This window comes from Gracilinanus agilis, chromosome 3, assembly GCF_016433145.1.
Source record: "Gracilinanus agilis isolate LMUSP501 chromosome 3, AgileGrace, whole genome shotgun sequence".
Taxonomy (NCBI): domain Eukaryota; kingdom Metazoa; phylum Chordata; class Mammalia; order Didelphimorphia; family Didelphidae; genus Gracilinanus; species Gracilinanus agilis.
In genome coordinates, this window is record NC_058132.1 from 339,833,524 (window position 1) to 339,855,857 (window position 22,334).

The 22,334-nt window shown below is 38.0% G+C and overlaps 2 protein-coding genes across 2 annotated transcripts in view; both read left to right on the forward strand.

Annotated features, from left to right (window-relative positions):
* The first annotated feature begins 641 nt into the window (after positions 1 to 641).
* On the forward strand, positions 642 to 14,136 carry ROPN1 (rhophilin associated tail protein 1). Its single transcript, XM_044666732.1, has 5 exons — positions 642 to 757; positions 3,606 to 3,723; positions 9,156 to 9,317; positions 13,470 to 13,645; positions 13,959 to 14,136. Exons 1-5 carry the CDS (start codon positions 642 to 644, stop codon positions 14,023 to 14,025), a joined length of 639 nt encoding a protein of 212 aa, XP_044522667.1. The 3' UTR covers positions 14,026 to 14,136.
* Positions 14,137 to 21,562: 7,426 nt separating this feature from the next.
* Positions 21,563 to 22,334, forward strand: part of CCDC14 (coiled-coil domain containing 14) — a 39,764-nt gene continuing 38,992 nt past the window's right edge. The window contains exon 1 of the mRNA XM_044669163.1: positions 21,563 to 21,610. Coding sequence (XP_044525098.1) covers positions 21,581 to 21,610 — 30 coding nt within the window. The 5' untranslated portion in view covers positions 21,563 to 21,580. The remainder of the gene's footprint in view (positions 21,611 to 22,334) is intronic.

Genomic DNA, 22,334 nt, shown 5'->3' on the forward strand with positions numbered 1-22,334 from the left:
TTTGTTCATTGCCTTCTTTCTTTCTCTACTTTATTAAATGTAATCTGGGCTAATCTGGACATGCTTAGAACTAGTTTATATAGGCCCTCATGAGGGGCTGATCATTACATGAAGTTCTATGAGATCTCAGAATAGGAAGAAATTAAATGACTGCAAAATAACAAGAAAACAGATACCACTACTCCTCCCAATCAAGATATATGCAGCCAACATGAGAAGAAATGAGGAACTTCTGTTTGCTAGAAAACTGAAATTGGAATTTCCCACCTCAAAGAAGTAATAATCAGTCAGCATTGTCAGAAACATCACCTGCATGCTGAATTTGTATGCTAACTGCAAGTTTTCTGAGTTCTTTGGATTTCATTCCTAAACTCATCACAAACTATGGCCATATTTTATCTTGTCATATATTGTGATTATTTTCTATCTTTGGGTCCCCAGAGCCTAGTAGTTACTTGGCATATGTTGGTTAAATGAATGAGACTTTCCCACTGAGTAAATTTAAACAACTGCTCCCTAATTTCAAAAAGGTATTTCAGAAAGTACCAATTAACTCTCTATTCATACCAAATGGATTTTTAAATATAGATTCAATGTATTTCCATTGATTAACTGTTTCTCTCTAATAGGTCAAGTTAACCATGCCTCAGACAGACAAGCAAATATGCATCCCTCCGGAGCTTCCAGAATTGCTGAAGCAGTTTACCAAAGCTGCCATCCGGACCCAGCCTACGGATCTGATCCAATGGGCTGCTGAGTAGGTTTTTGTTCTCTGATAGACCCTATCCTATCAGTCATCTGTTACATCGGGGTCTAAAACTGGAGATTATGGGCAACTTCTGAGAGGGGGTGCAGGTCAGCAGGGACTGGAAATTCAGTAGTTGGGCAACATTCATTACCACAATCTTCATGGCTTTCAGATATGTCTGAACCTTTAAAAATTAAAGAAAGCAGTATCAAGATGAGTGTGGTGGGGCACCCTCTGAAGCCAGCTGCTTATGGTGGGTATATATGATATGAGATACAGGGATAACTTCCAGATGCTAAGCTATGAGGCTTTTCCAAAAGCTTAGGCCACCACTGTTATTTCATTTTCCTACAGAAAAGTTCAGGCTACCTCTACAAGTTTCTGTCAGTTCTTGAAGAGGGGAGGGGAGAGTAACTTACATGGATGGAAATGCCTCTTGAGCTTTACAGCTATGTTGAGTACCTTCATTTAAAAGACTTTCATTTTCATCATGAATTTATTCTCCCTATGCACCCGCAATATCTAACAACTTTACACCAGAAGAGAGTATTGGGATGAATGTATTCATCACTGAATGCCAGTAGGGAATAGGAAAACTGATTGTGGGAGGAGCAAAGAATAGTCCAGTATATTCCTCTTATCCCAACCAGGCATTCTCTCTACTTCAACTGCAACTCATACTTATGTCTATAATCAAGAGATGAGGGAAAGAGATTTTTTTGTTTTGTTTTGTTTGGGTTTTTTAAACTCATTTTGATAATTCTTAATCATGATTTGATCCTATATCACATACCCAAACAGCATGTAACCTAGTTTGGGCTTAGACAGCAAAATTGATTATATTTGAGCCAAAGGCCATACCAAGAGCAGAACACTTTTTTTTTTTTTTACCCTTATACTTCGGTGTATTATCTCATAGGTGGAAGATTGGTAAGGGTGGGCAATTGGGCAATGGGGGTCAAGTGACTTGCCCAGGGTCACACAGCTGGGAAGTGGCTGAGGCCAGGTTTAAACCTAGGACCTCCTGTCTCTAGGCCTGACTCTCACTCCACTGAGCTACCCAGCTGCCCCCGAGCAGAACACTTTTAAGGCATCATGATGATATGAAAAGAGCAGTGACTAGATTTGGAGGAACCAGAATCAAAACCTGACTCTCCTCCTGACCTGTATAGCATTAGGAAATTCACTTACTACCTCTCTCAATTTTTTTTATCTTCAAATAAGGAGTTTTATAGTTGATCTTTAAATTCTCTGATCCTATGAACACACCACTCAGCTTCTTTCAGGGAGAGACCACCAGAGGTATCTCAGATAGCTTATCAGGTACAATAGCTATTGTAGACATAGCTTCATAAAGAAGTCATCACTATTCTGAAATAAGTGCTTCTTAGACTCAGTTATGAGGCTGAGTCTGGTAGTAAATGTTTTGAGTATACTAGGAGGATTTTGTTTCCTGGAACACTTTGACTGTTTTTGATGCCTAATGGGAATATTTTTGTAGTGTTTTATTATTGACAGATATGAGAAAATATTATGGAAGGAAAGATCCAGAGGTTGTGCATGCCTTATTAGTTTTATTAGGAGATATAGAGGGACTGGCAGGTGTGGGGTAGGGGTAGCCTAATTTGTGAGTGGGGGCTCCATTAGGTATAGGAGTGTGAATATATTTGGAGTGGGAGGAAGAATTGGGCAGTGCTGGCTAGGGGAAGAATGGTGCTGTTAAAGTACCTTTGAGGAACCTTGGGGATTCTTTGGGCCACTACCTCAAAGTGCTCCAATAGGTCTTATGTTCCTGGGTTAGCACCAGGTTTCTCCAAATAAAACTGAAGTTAGCCAATAATATTTTCTCAGGAGGCCTCATCTGATAATAACATACTATTTAGTTTTCCCAACTTAAATTGATAACTGAAGTTGGAACTTTTAGCTCCAGGAAACAAATTTTCCCTGGCATAATCAGAAAATATTTGTTATATATTATATAGTAGCTTTATACTCTATTTTGCCTGCGTTACTATTCTATAATAAAAATTGCATTCCTCCTTTTGTCTCTGACATTTACAGCAGAAATTGTTCCTCTGTTGTAGCCAGTTTGATTTGTACTACATCACATATTTTGGCTGCTTGAGATTTTCTGGAAATCAATGTGTACTTTAAACATGACAAAAGAGAATGGAACTCTATTGACATGTAAAAAGTGAAAAATACTTTAGAAGTGATTAATTTTTACTTAAAGACCTGGGGTACTTTAGACGATATACAATTTTTTGAAATTGCCAAATTTCAAAATATTTTCCTAAACATTTTCATTTCATTTATTGCAAGCAAGCATTCCCCATTGTACATATACCACATGCAAAGGTAGAGGAAAGGGTACTTTCCTAAATGGGGCAGTGCCCCTAGATGTCTGCGTTGTGTGTTCTATCCCTGTATCAATCTCTATTTCAGTTTTTAGTGTCTTTATTCTAGGACTTTATTCCTTTCTTGCTTGGTCCTCAAGATTTTTTTGAGGGGTTGGAGTGGAGAATGTTTTTTCCTTCTCTCTATAGTAGTATTACTTATCACAGAGAGCCAAATAATATAAATTAAAATAAGAGAGCAAATGTTTTGGACCCCTGATTAACCAATAAGGAAATTTTCTGCAGGGAAAAGTGCCTTCTAAATAACAAAAGCAAGTCTTAAGGAAAGTAGGTAGGGCTGGCTAAAATCATGTCTATATGCACCAGTGAGTTCTAAACAAACTCTGGCTCCATCCTTCTATCCCTAGAGCCAGCCAGTCCTTTTGTATATTAAACTTAATAGGTTCCTAAAGTAATTAACAGTCACTGAAGTAAGGAATGCTTGTTTTTTTTCACCATAGCTATTTTGGAGCCATGTCCCGAGGAGAGATTCCTCCAGTGAGAGAGCGATCTGAGCGAATCCCATTGTCTAACTGGGCCGAACTCACACCTGAACTGCTAAAGATCCTTCATTCTCGGGTAAGAGGTCCCTAACACCATGGGAAGGGAAATTTATCAACTGTCTAAAAGCTGTGCTGGTCCAAGAACAACCTGGACCAGTAAATCACAATTCTAAAATTGTGACCATAAGCTATGACTAAATCCTGCCTCAACAAATGGGAATGTTAAAAACAGAAATTGATGGCATAGCAGTGCTATGGTTCTCTGTTCCAAGCTATTGATATTCATGAATAAGGTGAGAGCAGGCTAGGCACTTTTCCATGATGTAAGTCATTGGGTTAGCTTGCCCAGAAGCTGATCCAACTATGGTTTCCCTCCTCCAACATGCTTCCCCTCTCCTTACCTTCCATTCCTACAACAACAACAAAAAAAAAGTACAAAATTTCTGTATATTACTCCCTAGGTCTCTGAACACACACACATCATATCTTATAAAGTTGTACTTCTGAGGAAAAATAGGAAGCAAATTGGGGAAGCAAGATGAAAATAAATTGAGTAAAGACAATGGGAACAAAAACAAAAGAAAAATTGTCATTAGAATATACTACAAACCACCTGGGCAGAAAGAGGAAACAAATGAATTTGGAAAACAAATCACAAACCTGGCACAGAGATGTGATATGGTAGTAAGGAGAATCTTTCAATTATATAGACATCATCTGAAACTCTTTCTTCTCCAAAGCAAGGCAGCTAATAAATTCTAGGTTTACAATAATAATCATTTCATCATTTAAAAGACAAGAAGAACAAATGAAGGAAAATCATATTCTAGATCATATTAGCACCATCAAGGGGGGAACTGATTTAGGAGGTAAAAATGAAGAGAATCTTGGGAGAAAATAAAAGTTCAATCTTAAAAATTTTTGATGAAGAAAAAAACTAGATAGTCTGACAGGCACCCTAGTTTAAAGAGAAATTTCAAAAAATTCAGAGAAAGGATGAGCAGTATCTTATGAAGTAAAACTTTAAAGAGGAAGTCAGTTCAGGAAGGTGGCAAGTTCTCAAGAATGACATTTTGTGAAAACAAAGAAAAACAGTTCTATTGAGGAAAAGGGAAAGTTCTCTAAAGAGTCTGATATGAATGTACAGAGAACTCATCAACTTCAGCCAAACTATACTTCCAAAAGGCAAACACAGAAGCCAGAAATGAGGGCAAGTAATAGAATGTGATCACAAATGCATACAAGAACAAGATCATTAATTTAGAACATAACTGTTCAAAATGAGCTCAGGTTAACCAGGAAAAACTGAAGACAACTAAAAGGGGCGCTTTAAAAATAAACTATATATGGGATAGTTAGGTGGGTTACTAGATAGAGATCCAGGCCTGGAGATGGGAAGTCCTGAGTTCAAATATGAATCTGACACTTCTTAGCAGTGTGACCCTGGACAAATCACTTAACCCCAATTGCCCAGCCCTTCTTGCTCTCCTGCCTTGGAACTGATAACTTACGATCAATTTCTTAGAAAGAAGATAAGGTTTTTGTTTTTTGTTTGTTTGTTTGTTTGTTTTTTTAAACCCTTACCTTCCATCTTAGGCAGTTGGGGGGGGGTTAAGTGACTTGCCCAGGGTCACACAGCTGGGAAGTGTCTGAGGCCAGATGTGAACCTAGGACCTCCCATCCTAGGCCTGGCTCTCAATCCACTGAGCCACCCAGCTGTGCCCCTAAGATAAGGGTTTTTAAATTAATTTTAATTAATTTTTTTTAAATTAATAAATCATATGTGAGTGAAAAAAAGGGAAAGATCTAGGACTCCTGATCAGGATGGGTAGGAATGATGTCATGGTCTATTTATTTATGCCTTTGTATCCCCAGTACCTGGAAGACATATATGAATGTTTGTTGAATTGAATAGAACATTAGATGACATACAGCAGGATTAATTCTACTCTTATTTTGCTTGTTTCCTCTAGAAAAAAGGGAAATTATTTTTGGACTTGAATTAGGAGAGCAAAATGGCCAATGTGGAGTCAGTAGCAAGGCAAATAAATAGGGAAATAGTAAAAGAGTCCATTGTTCAGAAGAGTCCGACTCATCCCATTGGGCTGCTAGGCAGGTGGAATAAGGAATGTACTCGGAGAATGTACAGAGGGGGAGGGAATGGCCTGAATGCTCTGCTCCCCACCAGCTCTGCTGCCTGTGAGTTACTTACCTTACCCCCTGTGCGCTCCCATTGGCTGTTGGGCAGAGGGGTTGGGGATGTGAAAAAATGTCATCAGACATAGTGGAGAGGGGGAGGAAAGCAGCTCTGCTGGAGGCCCTGTGCCTTTCTAGTAACAAACTCTGGGCAGGAGAAGGGTGAACCGTGTGTCCATAGAGAGCGTTCTGTGTGCCATCTCTGGTACCTGTGCCATAGGTTCACCATCACTGGGCTAGAAAATAGGGCTGAATTTAAACTGATGAAATTTAATGGGGATAAAATCTTACACTCAAGTTCAGAAAATATATTTCACAAGTAAAAGATGTAGGTTATGGCAAGACAGCAGTCCATATAAAAAGAGATCAAGGGATTTTAGTAGACTGCAAACTCAGTATGCATTAACAAAAGGATAGGATAGCCAGAAAAAATAGTCCTGTGATCTCAGGCTGCATTAAGAGATTTGCTGTTTGTGTCCAAGGCCTGCTTTGTCTTGGGCAGTCCTCATGTGAAATAGCATGTTCAGCTCTTTATATATCTTGTTTTTGAAAAGACATTGATAGACATTTGGATATTGACTGTCCATAGAATGAAGAAATGTCAAAAAGCATTTCTCAGGTGTTTATAATGAGTAAGACACTGTGTTAAGCACTTACAAAGAAAGACAAAAACAGCCTCTGCTCTCAAAGTGCTTATGATCTAATAGCAGCAAAAATATGCAAATGTCCATGTAGAAACAAGATACATATAGAAACAATTGGAGATGATCTCAAAAAGAAGACACTAGCATTAAGGGGAACCAGCTAGGGCTTCTTGCAAAAAGTAGCATTTTCACTGAAATTTCAAAGAAATCAAGAAAGCCAGGAGGCAAAAATGAGAAAGGGGAAAATTCTAGACTTGGGGGATATTTAGTCAAAATGCCTAAAGTCATGAGATGAATTGTCTTATGAGAAAAACAGGAAGGCCAGTGTCACTGGATAACAAAGTACAATAAATAGAGTGAGGTGAGAAAGAATAAAAATAGAAGACTAGGTTGGATATAAAGGGTTTTAAAAGCCAAACTGGATTTTATATTTGATCCTGGAAACAGCATGAGATCACCGAAGTTTAATGAATAGGGGGTGAATAATAGAGTCAAACCTGAGCTTCAGAAAGACTACTTTGACAGTTAAGGCACAGGAACTATAGCAGGGAAAAGCTTGGGGCAGGATAGGCTTTTTCAAAGATTCAAATATGAGGTGATGAGGGACTACATCACAGTTTAAGGAGTGTTAGAGTAGAAAAGGGGGCAAATGAACAAGAGATGTTGTGAAGATAAAATTGACAAAACTTGAAAGAAACCAAGGAAGTCAAGAGAGAGAGATGAGAAGATAGAACATTCCCTGTATGGGGATCAGCCATTGAAAATGCCTGAAGTTAGGAGATGGAATGTCTTGTTCAAGAGCCAGTGCCATTGCATCACAGAATATATTGGGTGGAGGAGGGGAAGGTAATAAGGTATAAGACAGGAAAGATGGGGAGAACCGATTAGAAAGAGATTTTGAATACAAGAGAATTGTATTTGTTATACTAGAGGCAGTAGGGAGCTATTGGAGTTTATGGGGTTTCATTGCACCATCAAACCTCCATCTGAGTGGAGGATGGGCTGGAGGAGGGAGGCACTTATGGACAGAGAGAACATCCAGCAGGCTATTTCAATAGTCCAGGTATGATGTGATGATTTTCAACATCAAGAATGGCAAGTGTCAGAGAAGAAAAATGATAGTATGAGAAAGATGTTATCAAGGTAAACTCAATTGTCCTTAGCAACAAACTAAGTAGCATTAGGGAGAGGTTGAGAAAAGAGTGAGAAGTTGAAGGTGACACCTAGATTTCTTGCCTGGGAGACTGGGAGGTAACAGTGCCCTCAACAGTAATAGGGAAGATTTTTTTGGTTTGTTTGTTTTTTTTGGGTTTTTTTTTGTAAAGATGAAGTTACCCAGTTCAAGATGTATAATTAGCAATTTGGTTATCTGGTCTCCCAGTCCATAATAGGAGGTAAGATAAGGAAGGTGATTCTATTTTTAAAAAGCACAATAAAGGGAGGAGATTAAAAAGTACAAATAGAAGTGTTAATTCACAATACAAATATTTATAATCCTAGCTCCTTGATTCATCAAGAAATAAAACGTTACATAAATTCTGTTTAAAAATGTAAGTGGGTAATGTATTTAAGAAAGTTTCCCTCAAAATGATTAGAATTTGTAAAAAGTTCTTGTGTTTCAAGCTTCAGTTATCTAGAAAATTTATTCAAATAGAATGCTTTGTTCAACATCCATACCAATTAAGCCAGGTCATAATGTATGACAACTTAGATCCCTTTGGCTAAGTATGTCACACTGTCTTCATTTGAGAATACAATTTTATATAGTATAAAAATTGTCTAAAAGTACTACTTTCTTTACTAACAGACCACAACAGAACCTCAGCTTCCAAAAGGTAGAAGCTTTTATGAAGCTACCTCTCCTGAATTCTTAGTATCCTGGCAGATTCACCCACTAACACTCATCAAACACCCCCCCAAAACACACACACACACACACACACACACACACACCTGACCTAAAAATCAAACAGAAAAAACTCCAATAAACCTATGTTGGGAAAGCAGCCCACCTGCCTACGGGCTGGAAAACATCCCCACTCTGTTCTTTCATGTTAACCTGCTACTCAAAGTTACATACACAGAAACAGTTAAGTAAAGGATACCCCAGTTTTCCCCAGGGGTTGCTAGCATCCATGAGGTGATATTTTGACAGAATTTCAAGCAGCTTTCAGATTGTTTTACAGGCTACTTTCCTTTGCCTGAGCTCTGAAACCCACTTGAAATATCTATGATGAATAAGCTTCTCTATGACTAATCACCCCCAAGAGGGCTCTCCCAGCCCTCCTCCTCCCATGAAGTCCAAGACTTCATATCCTTTTAGGAAGTTCTTGCTGCCAAGTCCATCTCCCTTCTGTAGTCTGAGAGGGAGAAAAGCTTCAAAACATTTCTAACCATGTCTAGACACCATTATTAAGTCATCACCCAGCTTTCTCTTCACCGGGCTACACCAAAGTGTCCAGTAAGGCATTCTCTTCCTTCTTTCCTGATATGCAGAGGCCCAGACTACCAACCCTGAATCCTCAACTTGATGAAAGGCAGGAAGACAGCTTGGGGAGGGGGCGGGGGGAGGTGAGGGGTATAGGACTGAGGCACAGCATCTCCAAGCCAGTGGATCTTAGACTTGGAAACCTGCCTCATTCTCTGTATATGTTATTCTTCCCCACAGGTGGCCGGAAGGCTGATCATACATGCTGATGAACTGGCCCAGATGTGGAAGGTGCTGAGTCTCCCAACAGATCTATTTAACAGTGTGATGAATGTCGGACGCTTCACTGAAGAGATTGAATGGCTCAAGTTTTTAGCTCTGGCTTGCAGTTCTCTTGGAGTTGTAAGTTACCTTTAGCCTTTTATTTGTTGGAGAGGTGGGAACTTCCTCTCTGGGTGATTCCAGGAAGGTTTAGAGGGCAGGGGAAAGATAGGAAAAGAAGGCAGAGGCTTGAGGCTTAATATTTTCTGTATATCCTCTCAGTTCCTGATCTTCCAACTAGAGGCTACTGCTGCAATCTGATTTATCCAGGTACTATAGCTCCTATTTCTAGCTTGTTTCTGTGCTCAGCTCAACCAGAAGGGGAAAAAGGGAAGAAACTTGAAAACAAGGCTATTGTTATGAAAATTTTAAGTGGCCATCCAAGATTGAACTATTGTCTATTGGTGGTACCTTAAAACCAAGCACAACTCCAATGAGGGATTTGACATTAAGAAGACCTAGGTTCAAATCTTGCTTTGGATACTTAATAGCTACATAACCTAGGCAAGTTACAACTTCTCTCCGCCTCGGTTTCCTCATATGAAAAGAGGGAACTTATTTTGATGCCTTCTGTGGCCTCTTCCAATTCTAAATCAATGATCCTATGATTATTATGATTGGAATAGGAGCTCTTATGTTCCTGTGTCATGAAATGAATGAATTTTTTAAAGTATTTGAGTGCTTACCATGTGCTAGACTAAGTCTTCTTAACAGTGTCTTTGGTACCAGGTTTGTCTCAACAGTCAATGATTATGCTTGACACTATAGGAATAAAAATGGTGTGTTCATTGGTGATTCATATAAGTATTTACAAAATCATCCTACACTAAATTCTTATAGCACATATGATTCCCAGTTCAATCTTTGGAAAATGTAACATGCCATGCCAAGCACACCAGTGAAAAAGATAGTGAAAATAATTTTTTTAGAGTATAATGCCAAGTGTAAAATATCCTGCAAAAGAAAATTTATTCCATATAGCTCCTAGTTTTAAAATGCCTAATTTCACCTTTATAGGCTTAAAATAATATTAGAGGTAACTGTGGTAAGTAAATCTCACCCCTTTCTATTCAAAGATATGCCATTCTTGTCCTATAATCCCCACCCCCAAAGAACTTTTATTCTCTTTAATTTTCTGAACACTTCTAGATTTAAAAACTACCTTTCAAGAAATATAATCTTCTACTTGTGCTCCCCATTATAGAAGTTCCCCATTCTTCTTTTCTCTGGTAGGGCCCATCACCTCCCCACCCCACTCCCCCCCTTTTTTTTTCTTTTAAGATCACATAAACATAACAAAAATCACTCCCAGAATCCTCATCTTATTTAAATCTATGATTTCTACTGACATCATGGTTCTTGGAGGATGCTTGTATCACTCCACTAACTCCTACCAGAATGCAAACATTTCATCCTTATATTTTTCAAGTACAAACTTGTATTTTACCTTTTTATATTTCTCTTGATTCCTGTGTTTGTATATCAAAATTTCTATGAAGCTTTAGTCTTTCCATCAGAAATGTTTGGAAATCCTCTATTTCACTAAAAGTTCATACTGCCCTTCCTCCCTTCCCCCCAAATAAAACTACATTGTTTTCCTGGGTAAAGTATTCTTGGTCATAAGACTATCTTTCCTTTTGGAATGCTTACTCCATGTTTACCACAATTTGCTTAACCTTATGAGATTCTGACTGTAGTTTTTCAGTACTTAAACTCTTTCTCAGAACTTAAACTCTTTCTAGCAGCTTTATGTAGTACTTTTTTCCCCCTTTGACTTGGAAACTCTGGATTTTGGTTATGATATTCCTAGGAATTTTCATTTCATTTCTTTGAGGCAGGTGTAGGTAGTATAGTAGTGTTGGATTTGGAGTAAAGAAATGAATTCAAATCTGGCCTCACTAGCTATATGACCATATGTAAGTCACTTAGCCGCTGCCTGCCTCAGTTTCCTTATCTGTAAAATAGAGATATCACCTACCTACTAGGGTTGTTATGAGAATAAAATGAGGTAATATTTGTAAAGTACTTTGTCAGCCTTTAAACAACACTATATAAGTGTTTGCTGTTATTATTATTAGAAGGTAAGCAGTAGATTCTATTTTCATTTTGTCTCCTGATTCTAAGAGGTTCAGCCACTTTTCTTTCATGAGTTCTTATAAAATGATATCCAGGCTTTTTAAAATTTGGGGGTGGTAGTAGTGGTAGTGTTTGTAGATTTGGGGGGAAGCCCAGTGATTATTTTCCCTTAATATGTTTCCTAGACATTTATTTTTTAATATGTGATAATTTGTTTTATTTTTTCAATCTTTTGAGGTCTTAAGTCATAAACAACAACACTTCTATGTGATTCATCCTAATTTTCAGGAAATCTATTACTTGAATAACATTTCATACATCTAGTGTGCCTTGCTGATCATTCTCATTCCAAGTCTCTCTCCTCCATAGCTCTCATTTTTTTTTCATTTCTTTCCTCTATTTCTCTCATGTCATTTATAATACCATTTTAACACTTATATCATTTCTTCTAAAACCTCTAGTTGGTCTTTTGAGTGAACTGATTTTTTTTAGATGCATTATTTGTGGGTGTTTGAGGATTTCTCTCTTTTTCTGGGTTTGTGCCTAATGTATCATTGGCCTCATAATAGCTCTTTATCTTCTGTTTATTTATTTAATTCTTCTTTCAAGGATCTGCTTAGGGCCATCTAGTATCACTAGCCTAGTAGGAAAACTATTTGAGAGTTGAATCTGTGACCTTGGTCCTTTGAGAGACCCCAGTGCACAGCTTTCTTGGGCTGGAGATTGAGTCTATAGTCTGACCTGCACTAGGTTTGCCTAAAAAGATAAATATACAGTAATAGTCCAAACTCTGTACAGGCTTAAAATTTTTTCTTTAAGAAAAAAGTTTTTTTAAAAAATCAACCTGAAAAAAAGTTTTACTCTTAATATAACAACTATTCATTTAACCATTTATGGAAATGTAACCATTCATTCTGGCAAAATCATTTCCTATTAGGTTTTTCCTCCCAGTTATACAACTTGGCACAGAATCTCATTGGGTAGCATTTATATTCATAGTTTATATTTACTAAAAATACTGAAGAAATAATTGGTTATAAATGCTATTACTAAATTAGTACATAGTACCCCTATTGAGTTGTATCCTAATTTTTAGCATTATTTAAGGGTTAGCTCTTATCCCCTGGAAAAGTAATCTTTCTGTCACAGATGACTCAATAGTGACATTGAGTATCATTTGCAAGCATACTGGCTCAGCTGTATAATGAATGAAATATTTATAAATATTATGTGCTTTGTACCTGATCCCTTTATCTCTCTTCATGGCATTTTCTTTTGGCTAAGGTAAGAAAGAAATGAGTAAGAAAGCACTGAAGTGGGAATTCAGGGAAAAGTTCATCCCTGTTCCTCCCTATGGCAAATAAGATGCTTTAATAGATCAGTGATCTTACCAATGTGTATATAATTGGCATGGTCAGAATATTGGTAGGGTTTTTTAAAAGTGATTTTTGTGTGAGGGATTAGCTTGGAATAAATGTGTAATTTTTCCAAATGCAATCTAGCTCATTCTCTCCACCTCCTATTCAATTTTGAAATCAGTTCATTGTAATTCTTGTCCAAGTCTGAAGTACTAATAATGGGGTATTTGTTTTAATGGGCTGCCTCTCCAATTGTTTTGTGATTGAATCTTGGCAACACAGAAGGGTAATACCCTTTTCTTGTACAACTGGTACATGACTGATTTAACAATAGTATCTAGGGTATGCTTTTAAAATATATGAAATATAATTATAATACAATTTATTATTTGTAATTGTAAACATTTCCAGAATGCCAATAAAGAAGTATATTTTTAAATAATTGTGAAAATGGAATGAAACTATTTCAGATATCAGGATTATAATCTTTCTAGAATAGGGGGTTCCTAACCTGGGGTCTGTGTACTTAAATTTTTTTTTATTAACATTATTTCAATATAATTGGTTTCCTTTGTGAATCTATGTATTTGATTTATTCATCTAAAAAAATTTATTCTGAGAAAAGGTCCACAGGTTTCACCAGACTGCCAAAGGGGTCCATGCCACAAAAAAGGTTAAGAACTTCTGCTCAAGTTTGTGATTTCCTTCCCATACAATTTGATAGAAGTGATACTATTTGTCATTACCTTTCTAAGCTGGTCTCAAAATCTAACCACCTATTTTTATCTTACTTTTATAGACCATAGCCAAAACCCTCAAGATTGTGTGTGAAGTTTTATCATCTGAACATGATGGCGGACCTCCCCGAATCCCTTTTAGCACTTTTCAGTTTCTTTACACATATATTGCTGAAGTGGATGGGGAGATTTCAGCATCCCACGTCAGTCGAATGCTGAACTACATTGAACAAGAAGTGTAAGTACATTTTCATAAGATGAGCGGAAGGATAATGGAAAAGAGATTGTATCAGGTCTTTGATTCATGATGGAAACACATAGTAAATTAAGTTTTGCTATAAAAATAAGGAATATCATGGAGAACAAAAATAGGAAGAATAGATTAGCAAAGGAAAAATAGCAAGTGATCGAAAATAAAAGGTGTTCAAGAATTAGAAATAAGTAGGTTAGAGGGATCATGTTGAAATGAGACAAGTATTTAAAATGTTATGCTTCTTGGTAAAAGAATGAGTCTATTAAATGAACTAAGATTATGTTTTTGGTCCAAACAGAATCGGTCCCGATGGTTTAATCAAGGTGAATGACTTTACCCAAAATCCCAGGGTACGGCTGGAATAAAAATGCAACTCCAGCAATTTTAAAGGAAGGAAGATACAGAGATAATTGTGCTTCATAATGACTGCACCCCATACAACATCCAATGTCAATTTTCTTGTACAACTGGTACACTAATAAACAATTAGGCAAACATGCTAGCTACAAATGTATGTGAATTTAAGAAGTTCTCACATGAATATTGATGTGAATTTTTTTTGTTTTGTTTTTTGTTTTCAGGTGAAAAAGGGCTGGGGGTGGGTACAGGAGTGCCCAGCTTTGACCAGGTCAACAAACAGATAATAAGGCCAGGACTGGAAAAATACCATGAGAGTAGAATGTTAGATTTCATAAAAGAAGGAATATTTATTTGACACTTTTAATGATGTGCATGATTTTTATTAAGTTGTATCAACATGACATGTGACATTTTTTGACATCAAACACAATTTTTAGCTTATCTTCTCATTTGATTACTTTTCCACTATCTATAATGTTGACAATTTTATTAACCTTTATATACCTTATAGAAAAGGTGTAGGAACATGAATTAGATGATAATATAACTGGATGGATTCAGAACTGGCTAAATGTTATTTTGGTAAGGAGGTTCACTACTATTTAACATTTTCATCTCAATGATTAAAAAAAAAGGCAAAGATGGTATATTTATCAACTCTTTGGATCCTAAAAATAACTAGGACACTGGATAATGATAGTCAAGGGTCCAAATCTTTAGATTCCAAAGCACTAGGTTGAATCTAATAAGGTCAAATTTTACACTTGGTCATAAAAACACACACACACACACACACACACACACACACACACACACACACACAAAAACAACTTCATAAAGCTGGAAGGTGGCAATTTTTCTGAAGAAAAAAAAATTGGGGTTTTCAGTGGCTTGAAAGGTCAATGAGTCAACAGTGTGTCCAAAAAAGTGAATGAGATTTTTAATCTCCATTAAGACATACAAACCAATATCACTTACCACTTGCCAAGACAAGCTCTAAATAGACATATGACTGAGAAAAGGTCACATCATAGATAAATTAGAAAAACAAGAAATTACCTTGCAGATCTATGGATAGACCCAAAAAAGAGATTTAAAAGTTCACACTAGATAAAAATGGACAATTTTGATTATATAAAAATTTTTTAAAATTTACTTCAGTAAATAGGTCCAATGCAGCTAAGATTAAAAAGGAAACAGGTGGGGAAAAACGTGGCTGCAAGTTTATTTGATGAAGGTCTCATTTCCAAAATATACATAAAGAATTGATTAAAATTTAAAAGACTTTGAGACAATTGAACTGGCAATTTTCTAAGAATTCCAAACTATAACCTATATATTTTTTAAATGCTCCAAAACACTTATAGATAAATGTAAATTAAGATAACTGACGGGTTATCTTACACACATTGGACTGTTAATCCTGGCCAAAAAAAAAAAAAAAAAGAAAAAGAAAATGATCAGTGATACAGCAAGCTATGAGAAAACAAGCATATTGATACACTGATGTCCCTGTGAATTGGTATGACCATGCTGGAAAGCAATTTGGAACTAAGCTCCAAAAGCTATTAAACCATGCATATACCCTTTGACCCAGTGAAATCATATCTAGGCCTATGCCTCTAAAAAGATCAAATGAAGAAAAAGACATGTGTACAAAAATAATACAGCTCCTTTTGTAAAGGAGAGGATGCCCTAAGGGCTGAACCAAAGTATGGTAAATAACTGTAACATAATACTATTGTGCTCTAAGAACTGATGAAAAAGAAATCTAGGAATTCTTATATAAACTTGCCATTCTGAGTGAAGTGAGCAGAATTTGGAAAACAATTTCTATTATAGCATTAACATTGTAAAACAATTTTGAAAGATGTATGGATTTATCACATGATCAAATAGAATTCAAGGGGACAATGAAACATGCTACCAAAATCTTGACAGAGAGGAAATAGACTAACAGGCAGAATGAGATATAGATTTTGGGGCATGTTCAATGTGGGGATTTGAGGTGAGTGAAAAAATTTGATAATGCAATTTAAAAAAAAAAGAATAGCCTCCAGGAATAAGGAGATGATAGTTCTGCTGGACTGTTCATGCCTGAAAAACACTTTAATTCTGTTTAGTTCTGGAAAACAATTTAGAAGGGACATTCATAAGGTGAAACATGTCCAGACAAAGATAACCAGGATAGTAAAGGGGCTTGAGTCCATGTCAAAAAGGATTAATGGAAGGAAAAGGGGATATTTAGCCAAGAAGACATAACTGTCTTCAGGTGTTTGAAGTGTTGGGCCTTGTTTTACTTGGTCCAAAAGGAAAAAGCTAGGAACAAATGGATTTAAGAAGCCAAGTCTAAGGCTGATGTCTGGAAAAACTTTCAACAATTCTAAGAGCCTGGATGACTAGGTATATCGTAAGAGGATTCCTTTTCCAATGAATTAGATGTTTACTGAGGTCTCTTCCCACTCTACAATATTCTATGATTATGTGATTATAAACATTAAAAGATAACAGATCTGGGTCCTGGAACACTCAGCAAATAAGAGATGGAATCTGAAATCTGAAACTGAATTCAATTCTCAGACACTGCAGCACTAAACATTATTAGCCCTGTGATCAATCAACTGTTGACTTGGAAACAGCACAGAACTATTAGTCAGAAAAACCACTCTTTAATTAAGGAAGGGGTCACAGGGCTGAATAGGCCCCTACACAGAGCTGTGGGCTACAGGCCTATAAGAGGATTGAATTCAGGATGCTCTGGTCCCTGGCCCTTGGGAGAGCCACAGCGCTAGAAGACGACTCTGGGCATCCATTGAAGTTGGGAAGCTTAAATACCTTTCTAGGGGATCCCGGGGACTAAGGACCAGAGGGACCAGAGTTGATAGACTTTACATTGGTAACAAAGGAAAATGAGGAGTTCTCAAAAGGAATAATAGTGAGGGCTGATGCCTGTACAATGGACACAAAAGGGAAAAACCCAGCCAAGGGCTGGGCCACCTTGGAAAAGGACCCTGGGCTAAGGGGAGAAGTCTTTGGGACAAAAGAGATACCTTTTCTGGGGATTAGCTATCCCCACCTAAATTTCTGGAAGGCTTATTGTTAGTTTGAGATTAGTGAAATTAGACTTTCCCTTAGGGAAGAAGCATCACAAGGTCAAACCCAGTACTTTCACCTTTGAGCTAACTAAACGGGTTCATTGAATCTTTCTAGGCTACAAGTTTGGGGGCTTCCAGATTCCACGTGGACACAACATTTATTAAACACCTTTTGGGTGCTAGGCACCATGCTAAGCACTGGGGATACAAAAAGATTTGTCCTCAAGAATCTTACAATCTAATAGAAAAGATGATACACAAACAAATATATACAAGCAAACTATATTATAAAGGATAAATAGGGGCAGGTAGGTAGACCAGTAAATAAGAGTGCAAGGCCTGGAGTTGGAAGGATCTGGGATTCAAATCTTTCCTCAGATACTTCCTAGATGAATGACCCTTAGCAAGTCACTTAACCGCAATTGCTTAACCCTTACTGCTCTTGTCTTTCTACTGATCTTTGTTTTCCTTAATAAGACAGAAGAAAAGAGTTTTTAAAAAAAGGAAATAACTACCAGAGAGAAAGAACTGGGATTAAAAGATATTGAGTGGGAAAAAAACACAGAATTATTAAATAGTCAGAAAAACCACTTTAATTAAAGGGGTACAGTGCTAAATTAGGCCTCCACATAGAGCTTCACACCACACTCCCAAGCAGAGTTCAAGGAACTCTGGTGGCTCTAGTCACACTCATGGGAAGGCCAACCCTGCTAGGAGGAACCATTAAAATTGGTTAGCTTAAATACCTCTCTGTGGAACATGGGAACAAAGGATGAAAGGGATAGCTGATTGACTTTACAATGGCAACAAAGGAAAACAAGGAGTTCCCAATGGGAATAACTGTGCAGGACACAATGGACACAAAAGGGAAAGACCCAGCCAAGGGCTGGGCCACACGGGTAAAGGATTTTGGCCTAAGGGGAAGAAACCATTGGGACAAAAGAGATATTTAACACCTGATGGGATTAGCCATCCCCACTTAAACTATTTTAAGGTCTATTGTTAGTCTGAGACTAGTGAAGTTGGACTTTCCCTCCGGGAGAAACTCTCTTGTGACAAAGTCAAACCCAGGGCTTTCACCTTCAAGCTAAGTAAATTGGGGGTCATTAACTCTTACTAGGTTACAATTTGGGGGACTTCTAGATTCCATGTTGACACAGGGGATGGGGAAGACTTCCTGTAGAAGTTAGGATTTTAGTTGGGACTTAACGGAAGCCTAGTATATCAGTGGTTGGAGTGGAGGAAGGAGAGCATTTTAAGTTTGGGAGATAGCTAGAAAAAATGCCTAGGAACCAAGAGATAGTGTCTTGTTAGTTGAATAGTTAGGAGGCTGGTGTCTCTGGACTGAAGCATGTGTATCAGAGTGTAAGGTATAAGAAGACTTGGGAAAAGTAGGAAAGAGCTAACTATGAAAGATTGATGCCAAGCAGAACATTTTGTATTTGATCCTGGAAGTAATAGGAAGACACTGGAGTTTATTGAATAGGCAGGTAACATGATCAGACTTGCCCTTTAGGAAAATCATTTTGCAATGGAGGTCAAGTGACTTGTCCAGGGTCACACAGCTGGGAAGTGTCTGAGGTCAGATTTGAACCTAGGACCTCCCATCTCTAGGCCTGGCTCTCAATTCAATGAGCTACTCAGTGGCCCCCTAGGAAAATCATTTTAGTGGCTAAATGGAGAATGGATCTGAGTGGGAGTCTTGTGGCAAGCAGACTCACCAGCAGGCAATTTCAATTACCCAGACATGAGGTGTTGAGGGCCTGTACTCAAGGGGAGGTAATGTCAGAGGGGGCACATGTGAGATATTACAAAGATGAAATTGACAAAAGTGAAGTAATCTGACAGCAATTTTCTCAGGATATATTTCAAACCTATATCATTGGCTTATCTAAAAATACCAAGAACATATTTCACATGAAAGGAAGTATGCTTAAGCTTTAATAAAAAATATGATTTTTAAGGTTTTTGAAGTTATACCATTTCACTTGATCTTCAAAACTCTGCAAGGTGGGTACTATTAACATTCCTACTTTACAGATGAGGAAACTGAGGCCGAGAAAGATCAAGAGACAGGTAATAAATTAGTAAAGTGGGATTTGAACTCGGGTGTTCTGGGCTAAGTCTCACAATCTATGCACTGAGGCACACAGCTGCCAAGGGAGTCTTCAAGAAATTTAGGAGTTCCAGGAGGGGGAAGTAAGGAGGGAGAACTTTCCAGAAGGGTCAGGCAGTGAAAAGACAAATAGATAGGAAAGGGAATGTCTCATGAGGAGGAAAAGCAGGTAGCTGAGGTATACCTATGCCTATGTGGAATGCTGAGAGCTTGAGATGAAATAAGGCATCAGTCTAGAAAAGTGGGTTAGAATCAAACTTTAAATGCTAAAGGGAGCCTGTATTTTATCCCAAAAACAATATTGAGCTTCTATAGCTTCTGACATGGACCTATTTTTTTAACCCTTACCTTCTGTCTTAGAAAATACTAAGTACTGCTTCCAAGGCAGAAGAAAGATAAGGGCTAGGCAATTGGTGTTAAGAGTCTTGTCCTTAGTCACACAGCTAATGTGTTTGAGGCTACACCTGAACCTAGGTGTGGCACTCTAATCAATGAACTACCTAGTTGCCCTGACAGAGCTATTCGTTTAGAATACTAATCTGGCAGCTGTGTAGAGGTTAAATTAGAGAAGGGAATGAACATATGGGGACCAATTAGGAGACTAGGCATGTGAGAAGAGATAAAGGACCAATAGAAAAAAGAGAACAGTTGCCAGGGAAGTTTAGAAACTAATTGGCTATGGGAAGGGAGGATGAGTGGAAAAAAAGGGTTAAGGAATACTTCCAAATTGTGAACCTGGGTGACTGGAAAAATAATAGTACCTTCAACAGAGAACAAAGAAAGTTATGAGAAGTGACAAGTTTAGGGAAAAAGATTGTTGTTCTATTTTAGACATTTTGAGTTTAATGGAGATGTTGAGCAAGCATTTCAGAGATAGAGGATTAAAATTTAGAAATAAAAGCTGGATGTGTAGATTTGGGAGTCATCTGCAGAGCTGCATTCATGGGGAACACAGCATCTAGAGATACTATAAGAATCTTAGTATAGACTCCTAAGAGAGTCTAGGACTGAGAATCCTAGGATACACCCATGCATAAGAGGACTGAAATAATGAAATTACAAAGACAAAGAGATCACACCTACAAGTAAAGAACAAACGGTGTCCTTAAAACCCAGAGGAAAAAGAACGTGCAGGAGGGCATGGTCAACAGGTCTAACACTTGAGAGATGAAGTATAAAAACTGGGGAAAAATAAGAACTATTTAAATTTGTTTTTCAGTTTTCATTTTCTACAGTACATCCAAGTACTCTGCAATCCAGCAACTGATAATCTCTCTTAGTCTGAATTATCTCACCTATAAAATGGAGTTAATACTTGGTATATAATAAAAGCAAGTGTTCATATATTTTTTAAGTTTGCAGAAGTTTACAAGTATTATCTCATTTGATCCTCACAACAACCCTGTAAGTTAAGTGCTATTATTCCTCCTCCACCAATTTTATAGAGGAAGCTTGAGATTAAAAGACTTTCCCAAGGCCATAAATCTAATAAGGGCAAGATTTAGCCTCAGGTCTTCGTGATTCCAAGTCCAGGATTCTATCCACTGTTGCCCAAAAAGAGAACTGGCCTCCATTAAAAACAAAAAACTTCTAAGCCATTAAAAAAAAAAAAAAAACCTGGGTCCAAGGCTAGAGGGCAAAGTGAGCACCAGAAGATAAGGCTAGAAAGGTAAGACGGTGTCTGACTGTAGAGCTTGGAATACCAGATAGATCAGAACTTTCTTTGGTCCACAAAAACAATGACTAACATTTATATCTCGCCTTAAGGTTTGCAACCTGCATTACCTATGTCATTTCACTTGATAACAGAGTAAATGACCAAGGTGAAAGGTGTCTTTCTGCTTGGGAGGTTCAATACGATCTGAAAATTGTAGATCTGGGGCAGGAAAGAATCAGATTTCATTGAGTCCAGCACCCTTATTCTGCTGAAAAGGAAGCTGAGGCCCAGAGAAGTAATCTGAATTCGAACCCAGATTCTCAGTGGATGCCTGCCGACCTTCAGTGACATCCATACCATTTTGCCCCTCTCCTCAGAGAGAAACTCATTAGAAACCCAGGGTCTTCTCACCTCTACGAACTACCTCAGCTCCTGACAGAAGTAACACGTAGAGCCGGGACTAACTGCGCATGCCCTCAGCTTCACGCCTGCGCACAAGCCGTGAAGGGCGAAGACTGGATTGGTTAATAGCTGAAAAATCGAAGTGCAGCTTTCGCGGGAACCAAACCGGAAGCGGAAGTCCTTAGAGCAAAGGAAGTCAGTAGGAGAGGTTCGCTGTTCCCATGGCCGTTAACGCGATCAACCGCTTGCCTTCTGGCCGGAGGATAGATGGACGCCTCAAGGCCCGAGAGATGGTGAGGCCTGGGCCTCGGCTTGCTCAGGTGAGGGGACGGGGCTCGGTCGGGCCTAACACTCAGCAACTTGAGAGCAAAGATCTGACCCCGGTCTGGTAGTCAGGAAACCCGGCTTTCAGCCTGGGCCCACCGTGTCAGCCCGGATAGTGACCATGTGGAGGGATAGTTGTTTTTCACCGAGGTAATGATGACTCCGACAGAATCCATGATTTCTCAGTTGATCGTTGGCATCTTGTAACGGCTTTGGGAGTTGCCGAGGTTGAAACACCCACCACCTAGTTTTATTTTATTCAAGTGTCAACCATTTCAATTCCATCATGTCCCCTTCTCACTTTTACTTTTTAAAAAAATTGGCCTTTTTTTTAATAGGCCTTTTTTTTTTAACATTTTTTTCTTCAATATTGAGTTCCAAATTCTCCCTCCTGATTCTCCCTCTCCCCCCTCCCCAATTGAGAAGGCAAGCAATATATCAGCTATACATGCCTCACTTATTTTCAGTCTCTCTCTCTTAACTGTATGCTTCTCTTCAAACTACAAACATACCCTCATCTCCTCATCCTCAAAAAAGCCCTTTTTATGTTATTATCACATTTCTTTTGCCCTTTGTGACTAAACTCCTTGAAAAGAATGTGTGTATATGCATACATATGTTTAGACATTTACACACACATATAGAAATATATATATATACACACACACATATGCATTGTGTGTATGTGTATATCAATAGACTCCCGTCTCTCCCCACTGG